Genomic DNA, 24,005 nt, shown 5'->3' on the forward strand with positions numbered 1-24,005 from the left:
TGCCTCACTCTGATGCCAAGACCAGCAAAGATAAGAAAAACACTGTTTTTCTTTATCCTTTAGAATGGGCCTGACCATGGGGTTGCATGTTCAGATTTGGGGTTTCTGGCCTTTGGGTTTGAGTTCTGGGGTGGTATGGTCATGGGTGTGATGATTTGAGAGTGTGGGGTGTGGGATGTGAGTTTTGCATGTTTGGCCTTGATTTGATGTGGGCCAGAGAGTGTGACCATGGGGTTGCTTTTTTAGATTTGGGGTTTCTGGCCTTTGGGTTTGGGTTCTGGGGTGGTTTGGCCATGGCTGTGATGATTTGAGAGTGTGGGATGTGAGTTTTGCATGTTTGGCCTTGATTTGATGTGGGCCATAGAGTGTGACCATGGGGTTGCTTTTTTAGATTTGGGGTTTCTGGCCTTTGAGTTTGGGTTCTGGGGTGGTTTGGCCATGGCTGTGATGATTTGAGAGTGTGGGATGTGAGTTTTGCATGTTTGGCCTTGATTTGATGTGGGCCAGAGAGTGTGACCATGGGGTTGCTTTTTTAGATTTGGGGTTTCTGGCCTTTGAGTTTGGGTTCTGGGGTGGTTTGGCCATGGCTGTGATGATTTGAGAGTGTGGGATGTGAGTTTTGCATGTTTGGCCTTGATTTGATGTGGGCCAGAGAGTGTGACCATGGGGTTGCTTTTTTAGATTTGGGGTTTCTGGCCTTTGAGTTTGGGTTCTGGGGTGGTTTGGCCATGGCTGTGATGATTTGAGAGTGTGGGATGTGAGTTTTGCATGTTTGGCCTTGATTTGATGTGGGCCAGAGAGTGTGACCATGGGGTTGCTTTGGTCATGGGTGTGATGATTTGAGAGCTCCTCCTCCTCCTCCTGCCTCACTCTGAGATGCCAGAACCATCAAAGATAAGAAAAAAACTTTTTTTCTTTATCCTTTAGAAAGTTTAGAATGGACCTGCCAGTCATTGTTAAGATCCTTAGAAAGTTTAGAATAGACCTGCCAGTCATTGTTAAGATCATTAGAAAGTTTAGAATGGACCTGCCAGTCATTGTTAAGATCCTTAGAAAGTTTAGAATGGACCTGCCAGTCATTGTTAAGATCATTAGAAAGTTTAGAATGGACCTGCCAGTCATTGTTAAGCTCTTTAGTGCCTCAGGCAACTTGTATTGTAGGGTACTTAGCTTAATAGGCCTCTATTGTGCCTTTGTTTTGACTTGCAGGTTCAGTCTGAGGTCATAGAACGCATTAGTTATTTTCAATGGAAAATGTGTTTCGGGTTACGAAATTTTCGGCTTACGAAAGGAATTGCGGAACGAATTAATTTCGTAACCCGAGGTACCAGTGTACATTCAGCCACAAAACAATTATGGTGCATTTAGCCATTTCTTGCCAAATTTCAGAGGAAATGTCATTCGTAAAAAACAGTTCTGGGGAGCACTGTGTACATGAGGGCCACTGGGCCCACCCCCAATTTACATCCAGAGATGGTCTCCCCTATCCCCAACATTTTACAGACCAGAAAAGCAAGGCACATGTGGACAAGCAACACTAGAAGGTGGTCAGGATGGCCAAGGTTGTTTATGAGCAAGATCACACAAGCTAGGAAGGGCACAGCAGTTTGCTTTTGACTCAGCCTCCTGGCAAGGGAAGACCCTGGCAGATTCTCTCCTCTCCTCCCTTTTGAGTTGATGAGGTGCAAACTCCTTGGAAGTCATTTTGCAGCAACCCAAGAGAGCCGAGGAGAAGGGGGAAAGTCGGTGGAGGAGAGAGAAACTGGGACATTTTTGAAAGCCCCTGAAAAAATGGGGTGACAGAGGATTAACCAGGACTTTCTCTGCCAAACTGGGACAATATGTTCTCCACTTGCTTTCATGAGCTGGCTCAGCAGTGACACAAATGAAACTAATAGGATGTTGACTCACCAAAGAGTTGTTGTTCTTTGACAGCCTCTTTCTCTTGGAGCACAACACCCTCCGCTTGGCCTCTGTGTTGGCCATTAGGTGGGCGGGGAGGTGGGGGTCCTGGTAGCCTGCAGTTGGGTCTCTTCCAGTAAAATATGTCCCAAAGCTGTATACAAGGAAGCCGAGATGAAGTTCCTGAGAAAAGAGATTAGGGTTAGGCTTGATTTGTCAAGAAACACTGCATCACTCAAAGACACAGAGAACAGTGTGCTGCTGGTGAGATACGCAGGTGACATATGCCTCCTTTGAGCCAATGCAGAGGTGGGCATCCCCTTCCTCCCTCTTCACCAAACAAAGCCCCATGGACCTAGCATAGATTCACTGCAGCTCCCCTACACAACAGATACTCCATGTTAAAACGCTTTTGACGTTGCTATGTTGCACAGCACATGAGGCAACACGGTAACATATGGCGCCAGATTCTCCACCTTGACTGTAGTCAGTAGCTTGTGAGCTGAAGAAACACCTGTCGCTTTCTCAGTAAGCAAAGAGACACTGTAATCTTCTCTCAGATGAGGCTTTTATTCCTATAAGAGTTTCCACTGTGTACAACACTATATACATCGACACCCTCCACCATCCACACCAGTAACAACCCACTCTGAGGCACACACTGTCTCACTCTTCCTCAGTGACAGTTGAGAATGACAGTTGGCAGTTGCATCAACATTCCAATGGCAGATACAGAATTAGTCAGTTTTAAAAGAGTAGAAGCACCCAAGATGAATTTTTATCCTGTAAAAATGGTTTTGCTTTTTAAAATTAACCAGTTTGTTTTTCTGTCTAATCCTTATTCTTCTTGTTGTTTGTTTGTTTGTATGTTCGCTTGTATCATTCTTGGTAGTATGAGTTATTCTGGTCTGCCTCCTTCCTTCTTCCCTGAAAATCTCTCAGTAAGAAAACTGGGGAGACTTTTAAAACCTCCCAAAGGAGCCACTTTTGGCCTTTTTTGGGGACAAGCCTCCTCTTAGGAGCCAAAGACCGATGTTTGTGAAGAAGAAGAATAAGGCTTGTATTAAAACTATCCCCCCATTTCTGATCCCTTTTAAAACCCTTGTTCCCCAGAAGGAGCAGAGCTGTGTAATAAGAAAACCCTCTCAGAAAAGAGACACAAAAGACACACAAAGAGACACACTTCCTTCCTTTTGGCCCAAGGAGCCTGGCCTCCTTCTCACTCTGGAGCCTCAGGAGAGAAAGAAAAGCCTCTGTTCAACTGAGGCCTCAGAGAAGGTTCCAGAACATTATTCCCCACAGTCACAAGCAGCACAAAACGGCCACCGGAACACAAAAGCACTGCCAGAACACAAAATGGTCGCTGGAACACAAAAGCACTGCCAGAACACAAAATGGTCGCTGGAACACAAAATGGCCTCCAGAACACAAAATGGCTGCCTCTGCCTCAGTGCTTGGCAGTTGGCAGTTTGAGGCCTTCATGGGAGAGAGAGAGAGGGAAGAGTGGAAGGAGGTCCTGAAGGGAGGGGGCCTTGGGAGATAGAGAGCCTTCCTGAAATATTCGGGGTTCGCTTCCTAACAAAGGGGTTTCTGGCCTCATAAAGGTTTTGGGGCAAACTGGATCTGAAAGGCAGTAGTAGCGTTTTCTCTTGCCAAAGGGATTTACAGTGTATTTCCTGGACTTGATCTCCAGCATCCACAGGGCCAGAGAGAGGAGGGGTCCTGCCCTGCAGTAAGGCCCCTGCAGTCCCTCTGAAACAAAGACTTCAACTCCCACGCCTTCTTCCTTCCTTCCTTCCTTCCTTCCTTTCTTTCTCCCTAGCTGCCTTGTGTTAGTGGTGTTACTTCTCGTTTGTCATTGTGTGCTTTCAAATTGTTTCTGACTTATGGCAACCGTAAGGAAAGCCCTTTGCAGGCTTTTCTTGGCAAGATTTGTCCAGAAGTAGTTTTGCAAGTGCCTCCCTCTGAGGCTGAGAGAGTGTGACTTCCCTAAGGTCACTCAGTGCGTTTCCATGGCCAAGAGGGCATTCGAACCCTGGGCTCCAGGGTCATAGTCCAGTTCTACATCCACTAAACCACGCTGTCTCTTTCTTGAGTCTTTGTCGTTTCTTGTGGAGTGGCTCCAAGTCATTGTTGACTTCTGGGGACCCTCTCCTGGGGTTTCCTTGGCAAGAGTTGTTCAGAGGAGGTTTGCCATTGCCTTCCCTGAGGCTGAGAGAGTGTGGCTTCTTGTCCAAGGGACTCAACTGGTTTCATGGAGGAGTGGAGCACTGGACTCTGGCCTCCAGAGTTGTAACCCAACACTCAAACCACTGCACCACACTGCCTCCCATTCCCATGTACAACCTGGGAAATAATTGCAGACTTTTATCTGTTTTTCATGTGTGTCTTCAATTCTATTCAAACTTATGGCAACCCTAAAGCAACCTTACCATGGGGTTTTCTTGGCAGGTTTCTTCAGTGAGGGGTTGCCATTGCCATCCTCTGAGGCGGAGAGAGTGTGACTTGCCAAGGGTCATCTAAGTCAAAAATATTGCAGCAATAATCCAATCTGAGACTGCTTTAACTGCTCTGGCTCAGTGCTAGGGAATTCTGGGAAATGTAGTTTTGTGAGACATTGAGCCTTCTCTTTCAGAGACCTCTGGTGCCGTAATAAAATCCATTTCCCAGGATTCCCTAGCACTGGGCCAGGGCAGTTAAAGCGCTCTCAATATGGACTATTGCTGCCGTGTGTTTTGGACCTTACTTGGCTACAAACTGTCCATAGCCTGCAATGCATCTCCTAATTCTGTTGGCAGTCCCTCCCTCCCAACACTTTCTCATTCCCCCCCAAAACCAGAGCAAAGTTGGCAGATGGAAAGAGGTTTTAAAGCAGCATTTAAATATGCATTATTTGTTTTTAAAAGACTAAATTTCACAAATGCTATTATCTGTTTTGTAGCTATTATTACAGAAAGACGTAGAGTGCAAACTCCTCAAGTACCTTTATTTTCTGGAGTGAGATGGGCTTTTCCAACTGACTCACTTTGATGATCTCCGGTGGTCCAAGCAGCCAAACTGCGGCCCTGTAATAATAATAATAATAATAATAATAATAATAATAATAATAATAATAATAGTTTTATACTCCTCTCTTCAGCCAAAAGGCTATCAGAGTGTCTTACAAATTGTTAATTAGACATTTAGACATTATGGCTCTTAGCCCAGCAGACCCTTAAACTTCCTTAACTCTCTCTGCCTCCATCCAGTGAATTATAAAAGGGTTTCCCTTAACCTACACTGGGACCAGTTAAGGAACCTTATTTCTCCTTCTTTACTGATCTTCCCAAGCATCAACTGAGCCAAGACACGTGTAAAAGGAGCGTCAAGTAATAGGTACTCCAAGGAGGTATGTATTATAAATAACGAAATATAACTTAAATATAAGTTATACAAGATATTAAGAATCTTGCAGGTACAATATTTGTAAATATATAATGTTCAATTCATACAAAGTATTAAATAAATAAATAAACTCAAGTGTCCAATTCTGAGACTAACTTCCAAGATCCGCTCTTTAACTCTCTCTCTCTCGATCTCCAACCGACACAATTCCCCCAACTGTCTCTTGGTCTCTCAGGCCTTATATCTCCTTCTCACGGAAGCTTCCAGAAGAACCTTCATCTTGCTCTCTGATTGGTCAAGTGAGCCTTCCGTAGCAGTGATGTCATTCTGCATTTGCATAAACCTCCCTTTACTGCCTGAAGAAGACCTCCATTGACTGGAGCCCAGTCATTACACTTTCCCAAGGCAAGGCTTGCACCTATTTCCCAATGTTGTTCTTGGGGTCTGCCTTCCATTTGTTTCCAGGTCTTATGGTGATCTTATGGGAGTCTCTGAAGGGGTTTTCTTGGCAGCTTTCTTCAGAGTGGGTTTCCATGTCCATCCTCTGAGGCTGAGAGAGTGTGACTTGCTCAAGGCTTCAGTTCTTTGGGAAGCCTTTTTTCTTTATCTTCTAGAAGGCAGCTGAAGTGTTGCTTCTTGCTCTGAAGAATGAGAGGAACCTTCTGGCATCCAAAAGGCTAACATTCTCTGGAGTTATGTCTGATAATATGTATAGATAGGATTGCAACACCTGTTCATTTATTAAAATGTTTATAGTGCACCCCATATCATAGAATCTCATAGATATGTCCCTCAATAGTTAACCAAATTAAAGAGTATACAAAACAAAAACATGAAACAAGCCGGACAAGGCAACTGTTACATGGATTTGTCATTGGTTGACTGGCCGAACCCAAAGGATATTCAACAGTGGGTCCTTTTCATCCTGGATAGAAGTGACCAGTGGGGTGTCCAGCGGGGCTCTGTCCTGGGCCCAGTGCTATTCGACATCTTTATCAATGACTTGGATGACAGAATTGGGGGCATACTTATCAAATTTGCAGATGAAATCAAATTAGGAGGAGTAGCTAATACCCCAGAGAACAGGATCACAATTCAAAATGACCTGAATAGACTCGAAAGCCGGGCCAAAGCAAACAAAATGAAATTCGACATGGAGAAATGTAACGTACTACATTAAGGGTGGAAAAATGAAATGAACAGATATAGGATGGGGGACACCTGGCTGAATGAAACTATGTCTGAAATGGATCTAGGAGTCTAAGTAGACCACAAGTTGAACATGAGTCAACAGTGTGATGCAGCAGCTAACAAGGCAAATGCAATTTTAGCCTCCATCAATAGAAGTATAGTGTCTAGATGAAGGGAAGTAATAGTCCCACTCTATTCTACTCTGGTCAGGCCCCACCTGGAATATTGTGTCCAGTTCTGGGCCCCACAATTCAAAAAAGGATGTTGAGAAACTGGAGTGTGTCAAAAGGAGGGCGACTAAAATAGTGAAGGGTCTGGAAACCATATCCTATGAGGAACGACTTAGGGAACTGTGGATGTTTAGCCTGGAGAAGTGAAGGTTAAGAGGTGATATGACAGCCCTGTTTAAATATTTGAAGGGATGCCATATTGTGCAGGGAGCAAGCTTGTTTTCTGCTGCTCCAGAGAACAAGAACCGGAGGAATGGATGCAAGCTCCAGGAAAAGAGATTCCAGCTCAACATTAGGAGGGACATTGGAACACACTCCTTCCTCAGAGTGTATTGGAGTCTCCTTCCTTGGAGGTTTTTAAATAGGGGCTGGATGGCCATCTCTCACTATGCTTTGATTGAGAGTTCCTCCATGGCAGGGGGGACTGGATGGCCCCAGTGGTCTCTTCCAACTCTATGATTCTCTAATTCTCTGATTCTGAGATTACAATGGGACAGTCTCAATGCTTAAGGTAAGGAGCAGCAACCTGAAGTAAAAAATAGCACCATCTGAATACTTCAAGCAAGGTGCATCAGCCTGAAATCAAAATGGGCAGACTCAATGCATGAGGGTAGGAGCATCAGCCTTAGGTCACAATGGGCCATTCTCATTCCTTCAGAGAAGGTGCTTCAGGCTGAAGTCACAATGGGACAGTCTCAATCCTTCAGCTAAAGAGCACCAGCCTCAACTCATAATAGTCCTATCTAAATCTTTAAGGCAAGGAGCTTGAGTCTGAGATCACAATGGGCCAGTCTCAATCTTCAGGAAAGGAGCATCAGACTGAGATCACAATGGGACACTATCAATGCTTCAGGTAAGGAGCATCAGACTGAGGTCACAATGGGCCATTCTCAGCCCTTCATGTAAGGAGCATCAGTCTGAGGTCACAATGGGACACTATCAATGCTTCAGGTAAGGAACATCAGACTGAGGTCACAATGGGCCAGTCTCAAAATGGCTGCTGGACCACAAAATGGGTGCCAGAACACAAAATGGCCACCTCAACCTTAGCACTTCACAGTTGGCAGTTTGAGGCCTTCAGGAAACCCATAATGGAGGATGTAAAGTCCCTAAAGTCAGAAGTGACACCAAACAGGATTTCCCAACCTTAACAATACCTAAAGGTTTTCCTGATGCTCTAATATTGAGACTCCCTGAGATAGTCAGTATTCGCAAGCAAAGGAGGGCCAAGAGAGCCCTGGAGAGCCTTGCTTTGGGGTGGCTCTGGATCTCTGGTGCCAAAACAAACTACAAATCCCAGGATTCCACAGGATGGAGCCAGGAGAGTTAACACAGTTTCGAACTGGAATATATCTGCAGTACAGATACAGCCTGAGCTGGCTGTAAAAGGGTCGAAGCACCCAAGTCTGGTTTTTACCCTCTTAATAATGGTTTTACTTTAAAAAAAGTAAGCACTTTGTTTTTCTGTCTAATCCTTATTTTTGTTGTTGTTTGTTTGTTTCTATATTTGTTTGTTTCATTCTTGGTAATATGAGATGATGGTCTGGTTTGTCAACTTCCTTCATGCGTAAAAATCTATTAATAAGGAAACTGGGGAGACTTTTAAAACCTCCCAAAGGAGCTCCTTTTGGCCTTTTTGGGGGGTCAAGCCTCCTCTTAGAAGCCAAAGCCCAATGTTTGTGAAGAAGAAGAATAAGGCTTGTATTAAAACTATCCTCCCCATTTCTGACCCCTTTTAAAACCCATGTTCCCCAGATGGAGCAGAACTGTGTAACAAAACCCTCTCAGAAAAGAGACACAAAAGACAGACAAAGAGTCACACTTTTGGCCCAAGGAGCCTGGCCTCCTTCTCTCTCTGGAGCCTCAGGAGAGAAAGAGAGGACTCTGTTTAACTGAGGCCTCAGAGAAGGTTCTGGAACAATATTCTCCACAGTCACAAGCAGAACAAAATGGCCACCAGAACACAAAATGTGAGTCTGAGGCAGTGGGCGTGGTCTTCCAGCTGCTCTGCCCCATTGGCCAGCTTCAAGAAGAGGCGGAGCTTCAGCTTCTCTATTTAGCTTTGCGCACAGAAAAGTGAGAGAGGAGTAGAGTTTTAGAGGGAGAAGGAGACAGACAGACATTAAGGGAGGAAGGAAGGAAGGAAGGAGAGAGAGGGGAGTGAAGTGAAGTGAAGCGACAGCAGAGAGACAAGGCCTGGAACCACTAGGCTTCACTGCTGCGCTGAGGTCTGGCTGGGCCTGGCTTGGGCCTACTGCTGCTGGTGCTTTCCTTTGGCCACTGCCATTAAGGAGGGGAGGAAGGAGGCCCAGCAGTCCTTCTAAGCATGGCCCACTCTCTGTGAAGGTGGGAGAGTGGGACTCCCCAAAGGAGATTTCAATGCTTTTAATGGTGGCTCTCATGTTGTAGCAAAGATGATGAGGATGATGATGATGATATCAGGCCTGGTGGGGGGGGGAGGATAGAGCTGCCCCCAGACCTTAATCATCATTAATGCCACCATCACTGGGCCTTCTTGTTCTGCACCACTGTAATGGCCATGGCTCAGTGCTATGGAACTCTGGGAATGTACTTTTGGTTTGGCATTTCAGGTGTTGTTAAGGTTTGGAAATCCTGTTTGAGGATCCTTCTGACTTTGGGGCCCCTTCATCCTCCCTTTTGGGTTCCCTGAAGGCCTCAAACTGCCAAATGCCAAGTGCTTAGGAAGAGGCAGCCATTTTGTGTTCCAGAGGCCATTTTGTGTTCCGGCGGCCATTTTGTGTTCCAGAGGCCATTTTGTGTTCCGGCGGCCATTTTGTGTTCCAGAGGCCATTTTGTGTTCTGGCGGCCATTTTGTGTTCTGGCAGCCATTTTGTGTTCTCATGGCCATTTTGTGTTCTGGCGGCCATTTTGTGTTCCAGAGGCCATTTTGTGTTCTGGCAGCCATTTTGTGTTCCAGAGGCCATTTTGTGTACTGGCGGCCATTTTGTGTTCCGGCGGCCATTTTGTGTTCTGGCAGCCATTTTGTGTTCCAGAGGCCATTTTGTGTCCTTATGGCCATTTTGTGCTGCTTGTGACTGAGGGGAATAATGTTCCAGAACCTTCTCTGAGTCTCAGTTGAACAGAGGCCTCTCTTTCTCTCCTGAGGCTCCAGAGAGAGAAGGAGGCTCCTATCTAATTCCTCTTGAGAGTTTGTCCATTTTGTTTGTTTGTTTGTTGTTTTTTCTGTTTTTTAAATATTGCTTTGGATTTAATACTTTTTTAAGGAGAGGAGGGTACCATTATTATTATTATTATTATTATTAACCTTTATTTATGAAGCGCTGTAAATTTACACAGTCTGGTTTTTAAAGGCTGCAATAGATTCCTCCCAGAGGACCTGAGGGTGCGGGGCAGATTATATGGAAGCAGGCGATCCCTCAAATAGGTTGGACCCAAGCCATGTAGGTTTTTAAAGGTTATAATCAACACCTTCTACTGTGCTGGGAAACTAATAGGCCCGGAAACTAATAATAAATCAACTTCCAAAATTGTATCGCTTTCCCACAATTCCACCACATTTGATAGATTGAGCCCTGCTCCTTTTCACATTTCCAACACAAATTACTGCAATGCTTATACATCTTTCTTATTCTCTCTGGTGTTACATACCATCAAAATGTTTTATAATAACTCTCTGTTTGATGTTTTGGCTGCAAGTATAGTTCAATCTTTTTTTCCAAGTGTATTCCCATTGGTCTAATTCAATTACAAAACCAAATTTTTGAGACCATCTGATCACATTTTCTTTAATAATGTTCTCTTATGTACAGATTTTAAGAATACAATTATAAAGTCTTGCTAACAAGGCATCTTTATTTGACATAATTTCTTGTTCTAGATCAGAGTCTGATTTGCAAATACCGGATTGTTTTTTATCCATTAGGAAGAGCTTTCTTAATTGTCTGTAAAAGAACCATGAAAGATAATACCCTGATAATTACGATCTTCTTGTGTCTTTATTCTAGAACCAGTTCTATTTGCATCGATTCTTTATAGGAGATCCAATTTGCGTCCTTTTTTGAATCTCTGGTGTCTTTTCTCAGGAACTGCATCTCGGCCCCTTGGACACAGCTTTGGGGCACCTTTTGCTGGAAGTGACCCAAGGGCCTGACCACCAGGACCCCTGCCCACCTGATGGCCGACACAGAGGCCAAGCGGAGGGAGTTGGGCTCCCAGAGAAAGAGGATGCAGACGTACAAGAACTCTTTGGTGAGTCGAGGTTCTTGACTATTAGTTTCATCTGTGTCACTGCTGGGATAGTTCATGAAAGCAAGCGGGGAACATACTCTCCCAATTTAGCAGAGACAGTCCTGGTTAATCCTCTGTCGCCCCACTTTTTCAGGCGCTTCCAAACATGTCCCGGTTGGTCTCCCCTCCTCCCACTTTCCCCCTTCTCAGCTCACTTCAGCTCCTGAATGCCATTCAGTTTGCCCCCCATCAACTCAAAAGTGGGGAGAGGAGGGGAAAGAAAGAGGCAGGATATTGCCCTTCCCAGGAGACTGAAGCAAAAGCAAACTGTTGTGCACTTCCTAGCTTGTGTGATCTTCTTCATAAACAACTTTGGCCATCTTGACCACCTTTTGTGTTGCTTGTCCACATGTGTCTTCCTTTTCCCATCTGTGAAATGTTGGGGGACATGGTAGAACATGTCTGGGTCTAAATATGGGATGGTCCCAGTGGCCCTCAAGCCCACAGTGCTCCCCACAACAGTTTGTTAAAATTAACTTTGGCCTCTGAAATGTGGCAAGAAATATCTAAATGCACTATAATTCTTTGGTGGCTAAATGTACTGTATGTGGTGGGATAGTGAGTATCATAATCCATCCTCTATATCCCAGACATGGCCTAAATTATATTGTGTATTATATTGTATATTATATTGAAAGGATTCAAGACAAACTGGATCTTGAAGGCAGTAGCTTTTTTTCTTGCTGACAGAATTTAAAGTTTATTTCCTGGACTGAAATGTGAAGTGATGAAATAATATTTGGGATGGACCATGTGCTTTCCTCCCCTTTTGTTTAGTCACTCTCTGGATGAGGGCTATTTTCCATTTCAGGTGACCTTTGCAGATGTGGCTGTATATTTCACTGAGGAGGAATGGAAACTGTTGACAAAGGAACAGAGACTGATGTACAGTTATGTGATGATGGAGAATTATCACAATGTGGCCTCTGTGGGTAAGGAACCGTAATCCATTCTCCTTTCTATGAAGACTGAAGTCCGTTTTATGCTAAATTATCATGGTGCTATGATTCCACTAGACTTATAGAATCATAGAGTTGGAATAGACCACAAGGGCCATTCACTTCAACCCTCTTCTGCCATGCAGGAATACACATTCCAAGCACCATCCAGCCTCTGTTTAAAGACCTCAAAGGAAGAGGACTCCACCAAACTCTAAAGGAGTATATTCCACTGTCAAAGAGCTCTTACTGTCCCAAAGTTCCTCCTAATGTTCAGGTGGAACCTTTTTCTATGTGGCTTGCGTCCATTGTGGTGTCTCCCTTTCTCTGTAGCAGCAAAAAGCAAGCTTGTTCCATCCTCAATACGACCCTTTCCACTATTTAAACATGGATATCATAGCCACTCTTAACTTTCTTTTCTCCAGGCTAAACGTACCCAGCTCTCTAAGCCATTCCTCATAGGGCTTGATGATTTCCAGATCCTTCACCACTTTGGCTGCCCTCCTCTGGGCATTTTCAAACTTTTCAACATCCTTTTGAATTGTGGGGTCAGAACTGGACATAGGATTATTCCAAGGGAGGCCTGACCAAAGCTGAATAGAATGGCACTATTACTTCCCTTGATCTAGAAACTATACTCGTATTGATGCAGCCTAGAATGACATTGGCCTTTTTAGCTGCCGCATCACACTCTTGGCCCATGTTCAACTTGTGGTCTACTGGGAGTCCTAGATCCCTTTCAAGTGTAGTTTAATTGAGATAGCAACATCCTGTAGAATATTTGAATTTGTGTTTTAGAGAGGCACTATTGCTCTCCACTTTATAAGGATACTAAATACCCCATCGTAAACTGCCAATTGCCAGAACCACCTTCTGTGGTTCATCCAAAATGATATTGCGGTTTAGGGGGGAATTGTTAGTAGTTTAAATCTTAGTAGTTTTAAGTCGTTGGTAAGTATAATGGGGCCTAGAACGGCTTGGGGGAAGGGACTCAGTTGCGGAGGCTATTAACTGACTGGTTTGTGAGATTTGGGTGGCAGGCATGCCCCAGGGGGAGAGACGTATGAGAACGGTGGAAGAAGAAGGCAAGAGCTACCTTGGCAGCTGGGTTGGTTGGGGGCTGAAGGGGGAGGAAAGGGAGGAGTGTGGAGATAGAAAACAACGGAGGGAAAAGATTTCGACTCTTCAGAGATTGCTTAGATGTGTTAATGGATGTTTCTGCCGGAGTTTCTCAATAAACCTTTTGGTTCAAGCAAAGGGATTTTTAATTCTGAAAGTTAGGATTTTGTGGGAAGGAAGCTTGAAATTAATGCTTTTCTCACCCAAATGGTACTTAGCACATCGCTGAGCAAGTTTCCTATCCTTTTTGGTCCCTCTTCCAGCCTTTTGAGGCTGGAGAAGGTTCTTGGGGAAAATATCTCCCTTGGCCATGCAATGGATCAGAGAGGGCTCTACAGTGGTAAAACGTCCTCCACTTCCCCAAAGGGATGCAATGGGATACTGAGGGGCAAAACATTATTCCATGAGGCAATACAATGTGGGGGTGTCCCTGAGATCCCCTGGGAGCCAATATGAACCCCCCCCCCCCATGTGATAGTAGTCCCTCCCTGTCTTAGAGATGTCTTTAGGCTGTTTTAAGGCTGCTCCCTGGTGCTTGATCCTCACCAAAATTCGAGTCCAGTTCCCAGCCCCCTTGCTCTGCCTTTCCCAATGAATCCTTTGTATATTGATTATCCATCCATTCTCAACAAATGGGCTTCAAAGTGTCCCTTTTATGCATCACACTCTCTGGGTGTGTGTCTGTGATAGAGAGAAGGAGGGAATGTGAAAAACAGAAAGGCAGGGAACAGATGATGAAGGTGAAATGCGGAAGCAGTGCAGATGGGCAAGAGGGAAGGTTGGAGAGTGGAGGGAGAAAGGAAAGGGGATCAGGCCTCTGGGAGCCAGGAGGGGAAGGCAGGAGCAAAGCCAGGATCACCTAGCTCTGTGTGGAGAGGAAGGGACCTCTGGGAAGGGCCAGGAGAGATGCCTTGGGAATTGGGAGGCAGCCACCAACCTCACAGATTTTAAGAGCTGAATTGGTGAGAACCGGCTCAGACCCTTGTTTTCAGACATATTTAGGGGTATCATTTAGCAATTATGAGCAATGTATATGAAGAGAGGAAATGGCAACACATAAATTTCTTTTTCACTAATGTTTCTTTTCCAACCTGAGCTTGCTTAGCTCCATGGTTGATTCCAGAGGCTCTTTGTCACTCATAATTCTGGAGTCTGGGGAGGACACTCACAAGTGCTATGACAGTGATGGTGAACCTATACCATGCGTGCCAGAGGTGGCACTTTGCCCAGCCCCCTTCCTCCCCACTTATCCTTCCTGCCCTCCAAGTATCACAAACGGGGCACTTGGAGGGCAGGGAAAGGTCTGTGGGGAGGGAGGCAGGGGGGCTGCCCTGCTCCCTTCCTCTCCACTTACTCTTCCTGCCCTCCAAGTGTCCCAAACGGGGCCCATGGAGAACAGGGAAAGGTCCATGGGGAGGGAGGCACGGGGGCTGCCCTGCTCCTTTCCTCTCCACTTACTCTTCCTGCCCTCCAAGTGTCCCAAATGGGGTACTTGGAGGGCAGGGAAAGGTCTGTGGGGAGGGAGGCAGGGGGATGCCCAACCCCCTTCCTCCCCACTTATCCTTTCTGCCCTCCAAGTGTCCCAAACAAGGCACTTGGAGGGCAGGGAAAGGTCCGTGGGGAGGGAGGCACGGGGTTGCCCAAGCCCCTTCCTCCCCACTTACTCTTTCTCCCCTCCAAGTGTCCGAAACGGAGCACTTGGAGAGCAGGGAAAGGTCTGTGGGGAGGATGGCAGGGGTGCTGCCCAGCCCCCTTCCTCTCCACTTACTCTTCCTCCCCTCCAAGTGTCCCAAACATGGCACTTGGAGAGCAGCGAAAGGTCTGTGGGGAGGATGGCAGGGGGGCTGCCCAGCCCCCTTCCTCTCCACTTACTCTTCCTGTCCTCTAAGTGTCCCAAACAGGGCACTTGGAGGGCAGGGAAAGGTCCGTGGAGAGGGAGGCAGGGGGGCTCCCCAGCCACCTATCTCTCCACTTACCCTTCCTGCCCTCCAGGTGTCCCAAACGGGGCACTTGGAGGGCAGGGAAAGGTCTGTGGTGAGGAAGAGAGGGGGCCTGCCCAATCATCTTCTTCCCCTTTTGCCTTTCCTAACCCCCAAAGGCCTGCAGAGAGCCCCTTGGGGTGAAGAAAGGTCCGGGAAGAGGAGGACTGGGGCTGTGCCCATAGCTCCTCCCCCTCACGGGCCTTTGCTGACCCCCAGCTGTCTCTGAGAGACAGTGGGGGCCAGGAAAAAGGCGAGTGGAAGCCCCACCTAGAGGGTGGAAGCCCTGCCCATGGAGGGTGGAAGCCACATCCCCTGGGCCAGAAGCCCCGCCCCAACACGCAGCCCCATCCTGAGGGACCAGAAGCCCCGCCCCCTGGCACATGACCCTAAACAGGTTCACCATCATCGTGCTATGATTTTAGGGGAAATTCATACTTAGCTCAAAGGAGAGACTAGGGCAACAGTGACCTCAGGATTCATCCCAACTATACCAGGCTGGGAAACACACAGAACTCCAGAGGCATTTCAAATAGGTTTTTGTGTTTTATTTAGAGGGAAAGTAAAACACACACACACATACATATACGTGTTCACACTCGCGTGCACACACACACAAACTAGGTAACAAAGGTGGGAGTGGTGAATAGTGTGAGGCTTTGCTAAAGGTAATACATTACCTAGATCAGTGATGGTGAACCTTTTAGAGGCCAAGTGCCCAAACTGCAACCCAAAAGCCACTTATTTATTGCAAATTGCCGTGTCCCTCTGGCTTTCTAGTAACAAACTCTGGCAAAATCTGTGCTGGGGTGATGGCACACGTGCCCACAGAGAGGGCTCTGAGTGCCACCTCTGGCATGCGTGCCATAGTTTCGCCATCACTGACCTAGATGGATCTCAAATCCAATTGATGCAGGTTCAGAATGGGGAGAGAAGACAGTAACTTCAATGGCAAGTGGGGCTGGCGAGTGTAGAGAGGTGTTTAGCAATGTAAATCAACAGAGGGTCTGTCTGCAACTGGACTGACGCTGAAGAACAGCCCATTGGGGATGATATTTATACTAAAATTGTTGCTTGGGGGCAGAAACCAAGCTTTCAAAAAGGTTTAAGTTGCTTTAGAAAGTTTTTTGTGTGAGGAAAGAATTGTCTGAAACTGAAATAAATGAAATGGGTGCTTGGTGGAAATACTTCAGCAAAAAAGGATTATCACACCAGCTCTCAGGTCTTTCTTGGCTCTGAATTCTGGTCCCATTCAAAGTCAATGTATAGCACAGTCTGAAGGCGACACTCCCAGAGCTCAATAATAACACAGCCAGAACAGAAGCAAATTTCCAGATATAGGTATTGGCAATGCACTAACCACTTTCCACACATAAAGATAACTCACAGACACAATTGATTTCCTCCAAGTCCTTGGAGGTTCTTTAGCTTGAGATGCAATAGAAAACAAATATGTACCAGCTCTCCTCTCTGCCACACAGCATGAAGCATCCTCTGCAGTTAGCTTGCATCATGCCATGTGCTCTGACTCAACACTCTATGGCAGTCTCAACTATCTGACTATCTGCTTCCACTGATTTCCTTATGGCAGTTCACCTACAATCTCTTTTTTGCTATCTCCTAGAAGTAAGGATACAATCATTATATGGATTTGGGGCATCCAGAACAGGGTTATGCTCGGGTCACTCACACCAACTATGGCGCGTTACAGACCACCTGAAAGCGGCGGTTTGCCGGCACCGCCGGGTGCTGCGTCCGGGAACCGCAGCGGCCAAACCGCGTGGTTCCCGGACGGAGCAAAAAAGAAGCTTGAAAATGGCACTTCTTTCTGCGTTCTGGAAGTGGTGCCACGAGGCGCTAGTCGCGCACTTGTGGCGTCACTTCCACCGCGCGACGTCCGCATGCTATGCATCTGCAACATCAAGATGGCGGCGCCCGTGTGGAAGGACGCTGCCATTTTGTACGTGCTCCGCGCGCACTAGGGTTCAAGGGCGTCTACAATAGATGCCCCTTCCTAACCCTAGTACGTGCGGAGCGCGTACTTTTGGTGCATGTGTAACACACTCAAATTAATTTAATCTCACATAGGGAGGGGTGAACGTGGGGCTAAATGTTGGGGTAACACCTTCCTCTCTTAATGCTGAGATTCAATCTTGTCTGTCATTGTCCTTGTTTACAGAAGAACATGTCAGTCATGAGAGAGTCCACACAAGAAAGAAGTCACATAAATGCCAGCATTGTGGGAAACATTTTGCTTACAAGTCAGTCCTTGTCAAGCATCTGAGAGTCCACACAGGAGCGAAGCCACACAAATGCCAGCATTGTGGGAAATGTTTTTCTTTGAAGTCAAACCTAGTGACACATCAGAGAGTCCACACAGGAGAGAAGCCATACAAATGCCAGCATTGTGGGAAATGTTTTTCTTCGAAGTCAAACCTAGTGAGACATCAGAGAGTCCACACAGGAGAGAAGCCATACAAATGCCAGCATTGTGGGAAATGTTTTTCTCAGAAGTCAATCCTAGTGATACACAAGAGAGTCCACACTGGAGAGAAGCCATACAAATGCCAGCACTGTGGAAAATGGTTTTCTTCAAAGTCACACCTAGTGTTACATCAGAGAGTCCACATGGGAGAGAAGCCACACAAATGCCAGCATTGTGGGAAATGTTTTTCTTGGAGGTCATACCTAGTAAGCCATCACAAAGGCCACACAGGGAAGAAGCCACACAACTCCCAGAAATGAACTAACATTATTTTTGTGAAGAAGGACTACAAAGAATATGTTTTTATTCCTGTGGTGATAAGGAAAGGCCCTTGTGATTTGTGTGTTAGGTTTGTCTGTCCATATGTCTTTATGTTTTAACATTATATTTTCTTAATTTTAGCTTTTAATTGCTATTAGTGTAGATCATTGCTTTAGTTTATAAATTTGACTGGGGATTATGGGTTGTAGAATGGCCTAGCTAGATAAAGGGTGGGATTTGTTGTAGTTGGCTAGAATAATTATTTGATTGATAGCCTTTGGAATATGTGGGATGTTAGCTGAAGAAAGTTGGGGGGAAGGTATTAACAAAAAGGGGACTAGTTTCTGGGAATGACAAAGGTAGCCTTGTTACCTGTGGGCCATTGACTGTGGGAATTGGAGGTGGTGGCTAGGTTTAGAAGAGGGTGGAGTTTTAGGTTTTGGGGTTTTAATGTATTATTTGGCTTGGGGTCGGCAGTTCTGACTGTAATGCTGAATTTCTGACTCTGGCCTGATTTGAATGGGCCTTTGCACAGCCCCCGTCACGTGCTAGGGTTTGACCGAGAACGTAGTGTCCATACCGGCCTCCTAGCACGTGATGGGGGCGTCAAAATGGCAGCGCCCTGTAAACACGGGTGCTGCCATTTTGACGCGACAGACGCGTAGCGTATGCATGTCCTGGTGCCTTTGTGACACCGCAAGCATGCCATTTGTGCCTAGCGGCGTCACAAAGGCACCACAAGAAGAACCTGCTTTTTGAGGGTTCTTTTTGTTCTGTGACAGAACCGTGCGGTTCGTTCACTTTGGGTCCCTTGCGGAGCAAACTAGGATGGCGGGAGACCGCCCTTTTTGGGCAGTCTGTATCCTGCCATTGTGTTCTTAATAAAGTTCTTTGTTATTTCAACACAATGGACTCATTGATGCATATAAGTTCTGAATTTGCACAAAACTGACCCTTTCTTCTCTTCTCAGTCCTCAGCTCCATTCCCAGCCATATGAGCAGCAGAGGCAAACACACACACACACACACACACACACACATAGAGAGAGAGAGATAGAGATCTGTATGTACGAAGCAGAGTCTTCACAGCCTTTCCCTCCTGAGTCCAGCTCTGCAGCTTGGGCTCCATTCCGGAAGGAAGGAAGGAAAAAGGAAGGAAGGGTGTAGTCCTTCCCTTCTTCCAAATGCCGACAATGGAATAAGCAGCAGCAGCTAGGGCTTTGCCATCCCTGCGCATGCTCAAGAGGGGCCTTTGGTGGCAAATGTGCATGCACAGTCTCATCCCCTGAATCTGCCGCCCTCACAGCCTGCTCTGAGGGAGGGAAGTGGGGAGAGCCCTGATTCATTCAGAATGGCTGGAGGATCTTCTGGGGGAGGATGATGTAAGAAGGACGGAAACCCCGATCTCCTCCCCCCAAAGAAAGGCAGGGAGCCTGCCAGGCCTACTCTCCCTTCCTTGCCCCCTCCTCTGGGGATTCCTTGGGGCCCAGGTACTTGGGAGGTTATTTTGAGAAAAGAGGAAAGGGGAGACCCTTGGAGAGAGGTGTGGCCATGGAGGGGAGGGGGATTCAAAGGTAAAAAGGAGTTTGAGGAGCCCCCTCCTTCCTGGAAAGTGGGGCAGAGGAGAGACCCTCCCTTCTGATGACTCATTTAGGGAAGAGTTTTGTGCCAAATACAAAGCATCACACAGTATAGGGTTCAATAGCATTGGAAACAACATTATTATTTTTTTTGGGGGGGGACATTTTCTCTGGGGGGAGGGGGCTCTGTCTGGGTGGGGGGAAAGAGCCAAAATCTGTGCCAAATCCAAGAGGAGGGAGATGGAGGGACCCCAAAGCCCCATCTGGGGAGACTGACACTTCCCTGGCAACCTGGGAACTAGGCTTAAAGGCCCACAGGATCCACATTAGGCATCCCCCACAACTACATACCTTTCCCTTCACAAAAACCCTGCAGAAAGACCAGCAGAGACCCTCAGGCCCAGAAAAAGCCCTCCCTAGATCTCTTGGACATGAACAATTACAGACCGGTCCCCCATCTTCCATTTCTAAGCAAGGTGATTGAGAGGGCAGTTGCTCTTCAAGTCCAAGTGGTCTTGGATGAAACAGACTATCTAGACCCTTTTCAAATTGGCTTCAGGACGGGATACAGAGTCAAGATTGCTATGGTCTCCTTAGATGATCTCTGCTTGAGCATCGACAGGGGAAGTATGACCCTGTCGGTGCTTTTGGACCTCTCAGTGGCTTTCGATACCGTCAACCATGGTATCCTTCTGGAAAGCCTAAGGGAATTGGGGAACAGGGGCACTGCGTTGCGGTGGTTTTGGTCCTATCTCAGAAGCAGATTCCAGATGGTAATGCTTGGGGACAGTTGCTCCTCCAAAAGGGATCTTAAATTTGGCATCCTTCGTCACATCATCCTGTCCCGAATGCTATTTAACATCTACATGAAACCGCCTGGAGAGATCATCCGGAGGTATGGGATGGGGTTTTATCAGTACGCTTATGACATCCAATATCTCTCCATGCCCCAGACTTCAGCGTCAACTAAGGAAGGCATCTCCCCTCTGAATGAATGTCTTGAGGGAGTAATGGGCAAGATGAGGAAATCAGATTGAAAGTGAATCCATTTAAGACAGAAGTACTTGTTGTTGGAGCCTCTAACCCAGGAATGGAGGTTTGTCTACCGCTCCTGGACGGGGTCACAGTTCCCCTAAAGGACTATGTTTGCACTTTGGGGGTGCTCCTGGTTCCTTTGCTCCAGATATCAGCTCAGATAGATGCGATGGCCAAGAGTGCCTGTTATCAGCTTCGGTTGATACGCCAGCTGCGTCCTTTCCTGGAACCTGAAGACCTAAAAAACTATGGTGCACTTGCTGGTAAGCTCACATCTTGACTTCTGTAATGCGCTCTACATAGGGTTACCCTTGCAGTAAGTCTGGAAACTTCAACTAATTCAAAATAGGGCAGCTCACTGTGACAATTTATTTATTGATTGATTGATTTAGGTTCAGGTGAGCTCTATTTATAAATTCACATACAGTTATACATTTGCGATGGTACTTTCCAGTTATTTATAACTTCTGCCAGCATCTCTTGAACATATGTGATATTTACAGATTGATCATATTTACAGCTTCTAATACCTTCCAATACATGTTCTATTTATTATCTTGGCATCACCTATATATTCTGTACTGATACTTTGCCCTTTCCTGTATTTTCCCCTTACATTAGAAAAGAGGTAGAGAGCAAACTCTTCAAGTATCTTTATTTTATTTCATGGAGTGAGATGGGCTTTTCCAACTGACTCACTTATAATTAGTATTAACTATTAATAAGTCCTTCTTTCTGGGAATGGCTCAAGCCCTTAAAGGCTCAGGCCCCTTCCTCCTCCTCCGTTTTCTCCTCTGGAGGGACTGAGCATGCTCAGTGGCAGCCAAGACAGCCATCTTCCTTCAGGGCAGAGGGGCTTCAGGGGCTGCTACTGAGCATGCCCAGATCTCTTGAGGACCATGCTCAGTACTCTCCCTTCCTCCCTTGGTGTTTCCATGGTGACAACAGACTCTGCCTGGCAACCGTGAAGAAGGCCTTTCTCAGAGGCACAAAGACACTCCTCTGGGGGGATGACATCACTGGTGGGCAACCGTCCAATCAGAGGGCAGCTGTTGGGGAAGAAGGTTCTAGAAGGTGGCTGCTGAGACTAGAGAGGCCTGAATGGGGTCCTAGGAGGCTGTGGCTTTGACCATTGGCTGCTTAGGAAGAAGAAGGGCTCCTTCTGGGTCTCCTTGGCAGGGAAGGGAAGGTGGGGCCTCCATGGGGCACTCCCCAGTTTGGTTCCTCTGTGAGAATGAGGACTGGAGGGGAAGAGCCCCATTTTGGAGCCAGTGATGGGGGGATGGAGGGCCTTCTGTAGGGAGGCAGCTTTGGGGCTGGAAGCAAGGAAGGCCCCTTCTCCTCCTCCAAAGGCTCCTCTGGCTGCCAGGCCTCCTCTTCCTTCTTGGGGGTCTCTGTGGGTCTATGATATTTCAGGGGGGAATCAAAGGGTGTCTCTGTGTGAATATATACATGTGCTTCTGTTCAGGCAAAAGAGGACCATCTCTGGTGTTGAAGCTCTTTCCAGACTCCTCTCCAAAGGCTGGATCCTGGAGGGAAGGGGATCTGGCTCTGTTTCCTTCATTGCAAACAGTTGGTCTTCTTTCAACTGGGATGGACATCCTATCACCCACCAGATGTTCACAGACTACAGCTCCCATCATCCCCTTGGACAGCAGAACAAATAAAAGAAGGATGCTGGGAGTTGTAGTACACTGACACCTGGAGGGCAAAAGAAATCCCATCCCTAGTTTAGGACTAAGCCTTGTGCGTAATCCCAGCTAGAGGGGTTTGGGGTTGGTTTTCTTAATGAAGAAAGAAGGAACCCAAGACAAGAGCCTTTTCCTGTTCCTTCGTCTGTTCAATTGGCTTCTCTCTGGAGCAACCCTAAGAAGGAGGGAACTCCAAAGACCTTGTTATTAACTTATTGAACAAGGTCTTGCAAGCTGAAAGTCTTCCTTTCCTTGACTCAGTCCACCTCCAGCCACTCTTTCTCTTTCCTGATGCCTTCCACTTTACTGACCATCCTCCTTTTTCCCAGTGAGTCATGTCATCTAACTATCTGCCCAAAGTACAATAGCTTCAATGGATTTGTTTGATCTTCTAGGAAAGGTTGAGGCTTGCTTTGCTCTGAGAGTCATTGAATTCTATCTTTGGTGGTCCATGGAAGACTGCATAAGTGTTGCACATGTAAAACACCTCCATTTGTACTTTCTGCAGGTGTGCAAAGAACCAAGATGGCCTCCAAAGGAAGGAAGAGAGGAGAAACTACCCTCAGTTCCTCCTTCAAGGAAGAAAATGGAGGAAAGAAGACCTTGGGACAGTTAATGTTCAGCCCTCCTTTTTTCAAGTGGAGCCATTGGGAATTTGAGAGACTGGGATGCAATGGGGGTCAGTTATGTACAATCCTCTGTCTTTCAGTGATTAGTTGATCCGTGGTTCCTGCCATCTTGCCCTTGCTTCCCCTCCCAGCCAATCAGGGCCAGGGATGGATTGAGGGATTGGGATTCCAGCCAATCAGGGCCAGGGATGGTGAGATGGACTGGGATTCCAGCCAATGATGGCCCCTCAGAGTGTCCCTCAGGAGGACTTCTTCTGTTCCTGCCTTTGTCCTTCTGTGGAAAATTGATTAAGGGAGAAAAAGATGACAAGTGCAATGAACTATAAAGGAAGGTTATTGTTGGGGTATCTTTCCCTTTTGTTGATTTGTTTTTAGTGGTTTTAATTCTGTGGAGAGTTTGTTTAATTGGGTTTTAGGAATAACCTTTTGAGATCTTATGTTTTTGCATATTCTTTGTTCAGCATTGGTTTTAATTCTTGTTAGCCACTCCTGCAGTCCCAGGGCTGGGGAAAAGACAGAAGGTGGGTGGGTGGAAGAATGATGGTGAAAGCAGAGGAGGAGAAGGATCCACTCTTCCCAGAGCCACCTCCAGCTCTGTCCTGTTTTGCCCTTGCAAGGCTAGCCAACCCTCAGTCCAGAAACTCAGTGTTTCAAGCACTGAGTGAAAGGGAGAAGGGATGGTTGTCTCACCAAGTCTTGTGTAGCAAAAGCAGTGAGGTATAATCCAGTCCACGTTCATCACGAGGCTTCAGTCATTCCAGTCCATCAGGGTCAAAGGGGAAATCTGAGAGTCCTCCAGGTCCAACCAGAATTCCAATCAACAGGCATTCAGCCAACATTCAAGGCAAGAGCAAGGTGTCTCCCAAGCACCACAGATGGTTCTCAGCCATGCTGGACCAAGGGAGGTGCTGGGATGTTTCTAACCCATCTGGGTCTCGCATGTTCTAGCTGTTGGCTTCCTACTTAACCATAGAGAATGCCCTTGTCTCTCTTTTTCTTGGTATCTCTCTGTGGGAGTAGGCCCCAGTCAATCTGGCTCAGGAGGAGGGAAACCTTGCTGCTGGCCCTGGGACTGGCTGCAGGCTTACCTCCGGAGGATCTGGACAGTGGCTGCAGCCCTGGCTTGTCCCTGGGATCTCAGCCTCCACCTCAGACTCAGAGGACAGGCCTGGCTCCTGGCGGCAGGGCATGGCAAGCCCTCACCTGGAGCGCCACCTTCATTTCAAACCCCAAAGGGGGAAAGTTCCCAGAGACCTTCCCTGCAGAGTCTTGTAGGGCCAATTGGCTGTGAGGTTTCAGGTGCTTCTGGTGA

At 46.7% G+C, this 24,005-nt stretch overlaps 3 protein-coding genes across 4 annotated transcripts in view; 1 reads left to right on the top strand and 2 right to left on the bottom strand.

Moving 5' to 3' along the window:
* The window catches only part of LOC149290465 (uncharacterized), a 200,153-nt gene that overhangs the window by 144,383 nt on the left and 31,765 nt on the right, over nucleotides 1–24,005 (bottom strand). The window lies entirely within an intron of this gene.
* LOC149290470 (uncharacterized) overlaps nucleotides 1–24,005 on the bottom strand; it is a 165,415-nt gene that overhangs the window by 13,898 nt on the left and 127,512 nt on the right. The window contains exon 1 of one of the 2 annotated variants that reach the window (XM_089489214.1): nucleotides 5,443–5,476. The exons of the other annotated variant lie outside the window; for it this stretch is intronic. The gene's annotated coding sequence lies outside the window, so the exon portion shown is untranslated. Of the gene's footprint in view, nucleotides 1–5,442; nucleotides 5,477–24,005 lie in introns of those variants that run through there. 2 annotated transcript variants of the gene reach the window in all.
* LOC149290471 (uncharacterized) lies at nucleotides 9,774–18,683 on the top strand. Its single transcript, XM_089489219.1, has 4 exons — nucleotides 9,774–9,876; nucleotides 10,772–10,937; nucleotides 11,788–11,908; nucleotides 17,192–18,683. The coding sequence occupies exons 2-4, from the start codon at nucleotides 10,863–10,865 to the stop codon at nucleotides 17,755–17,757; spliced, it is 762 nt and encodes a 253-aa protein (XP_089345345.1). The 5' UTR covers nucleotides 9,774–9,876; nucleotides 10,772–10,862; the 3' UTR covers nucleotides 17,758–18,683.

Source organism: Sceloporus occidentalis, unplaced genomic scaffold, assembly GCF_023333645.1.
Source record: "Sceloporus occidentalis isolate IW3139 unplaced genomic scaffold, rSceOcc1.0.p SCAF_39, whole genome shotgun sequence".
NCBI lineage: Eukaryota > Metazoa > Chordata > Lepidosauria > Squamata > Phrynosomatidae > Sceloporus > Sceloporus occidentalis.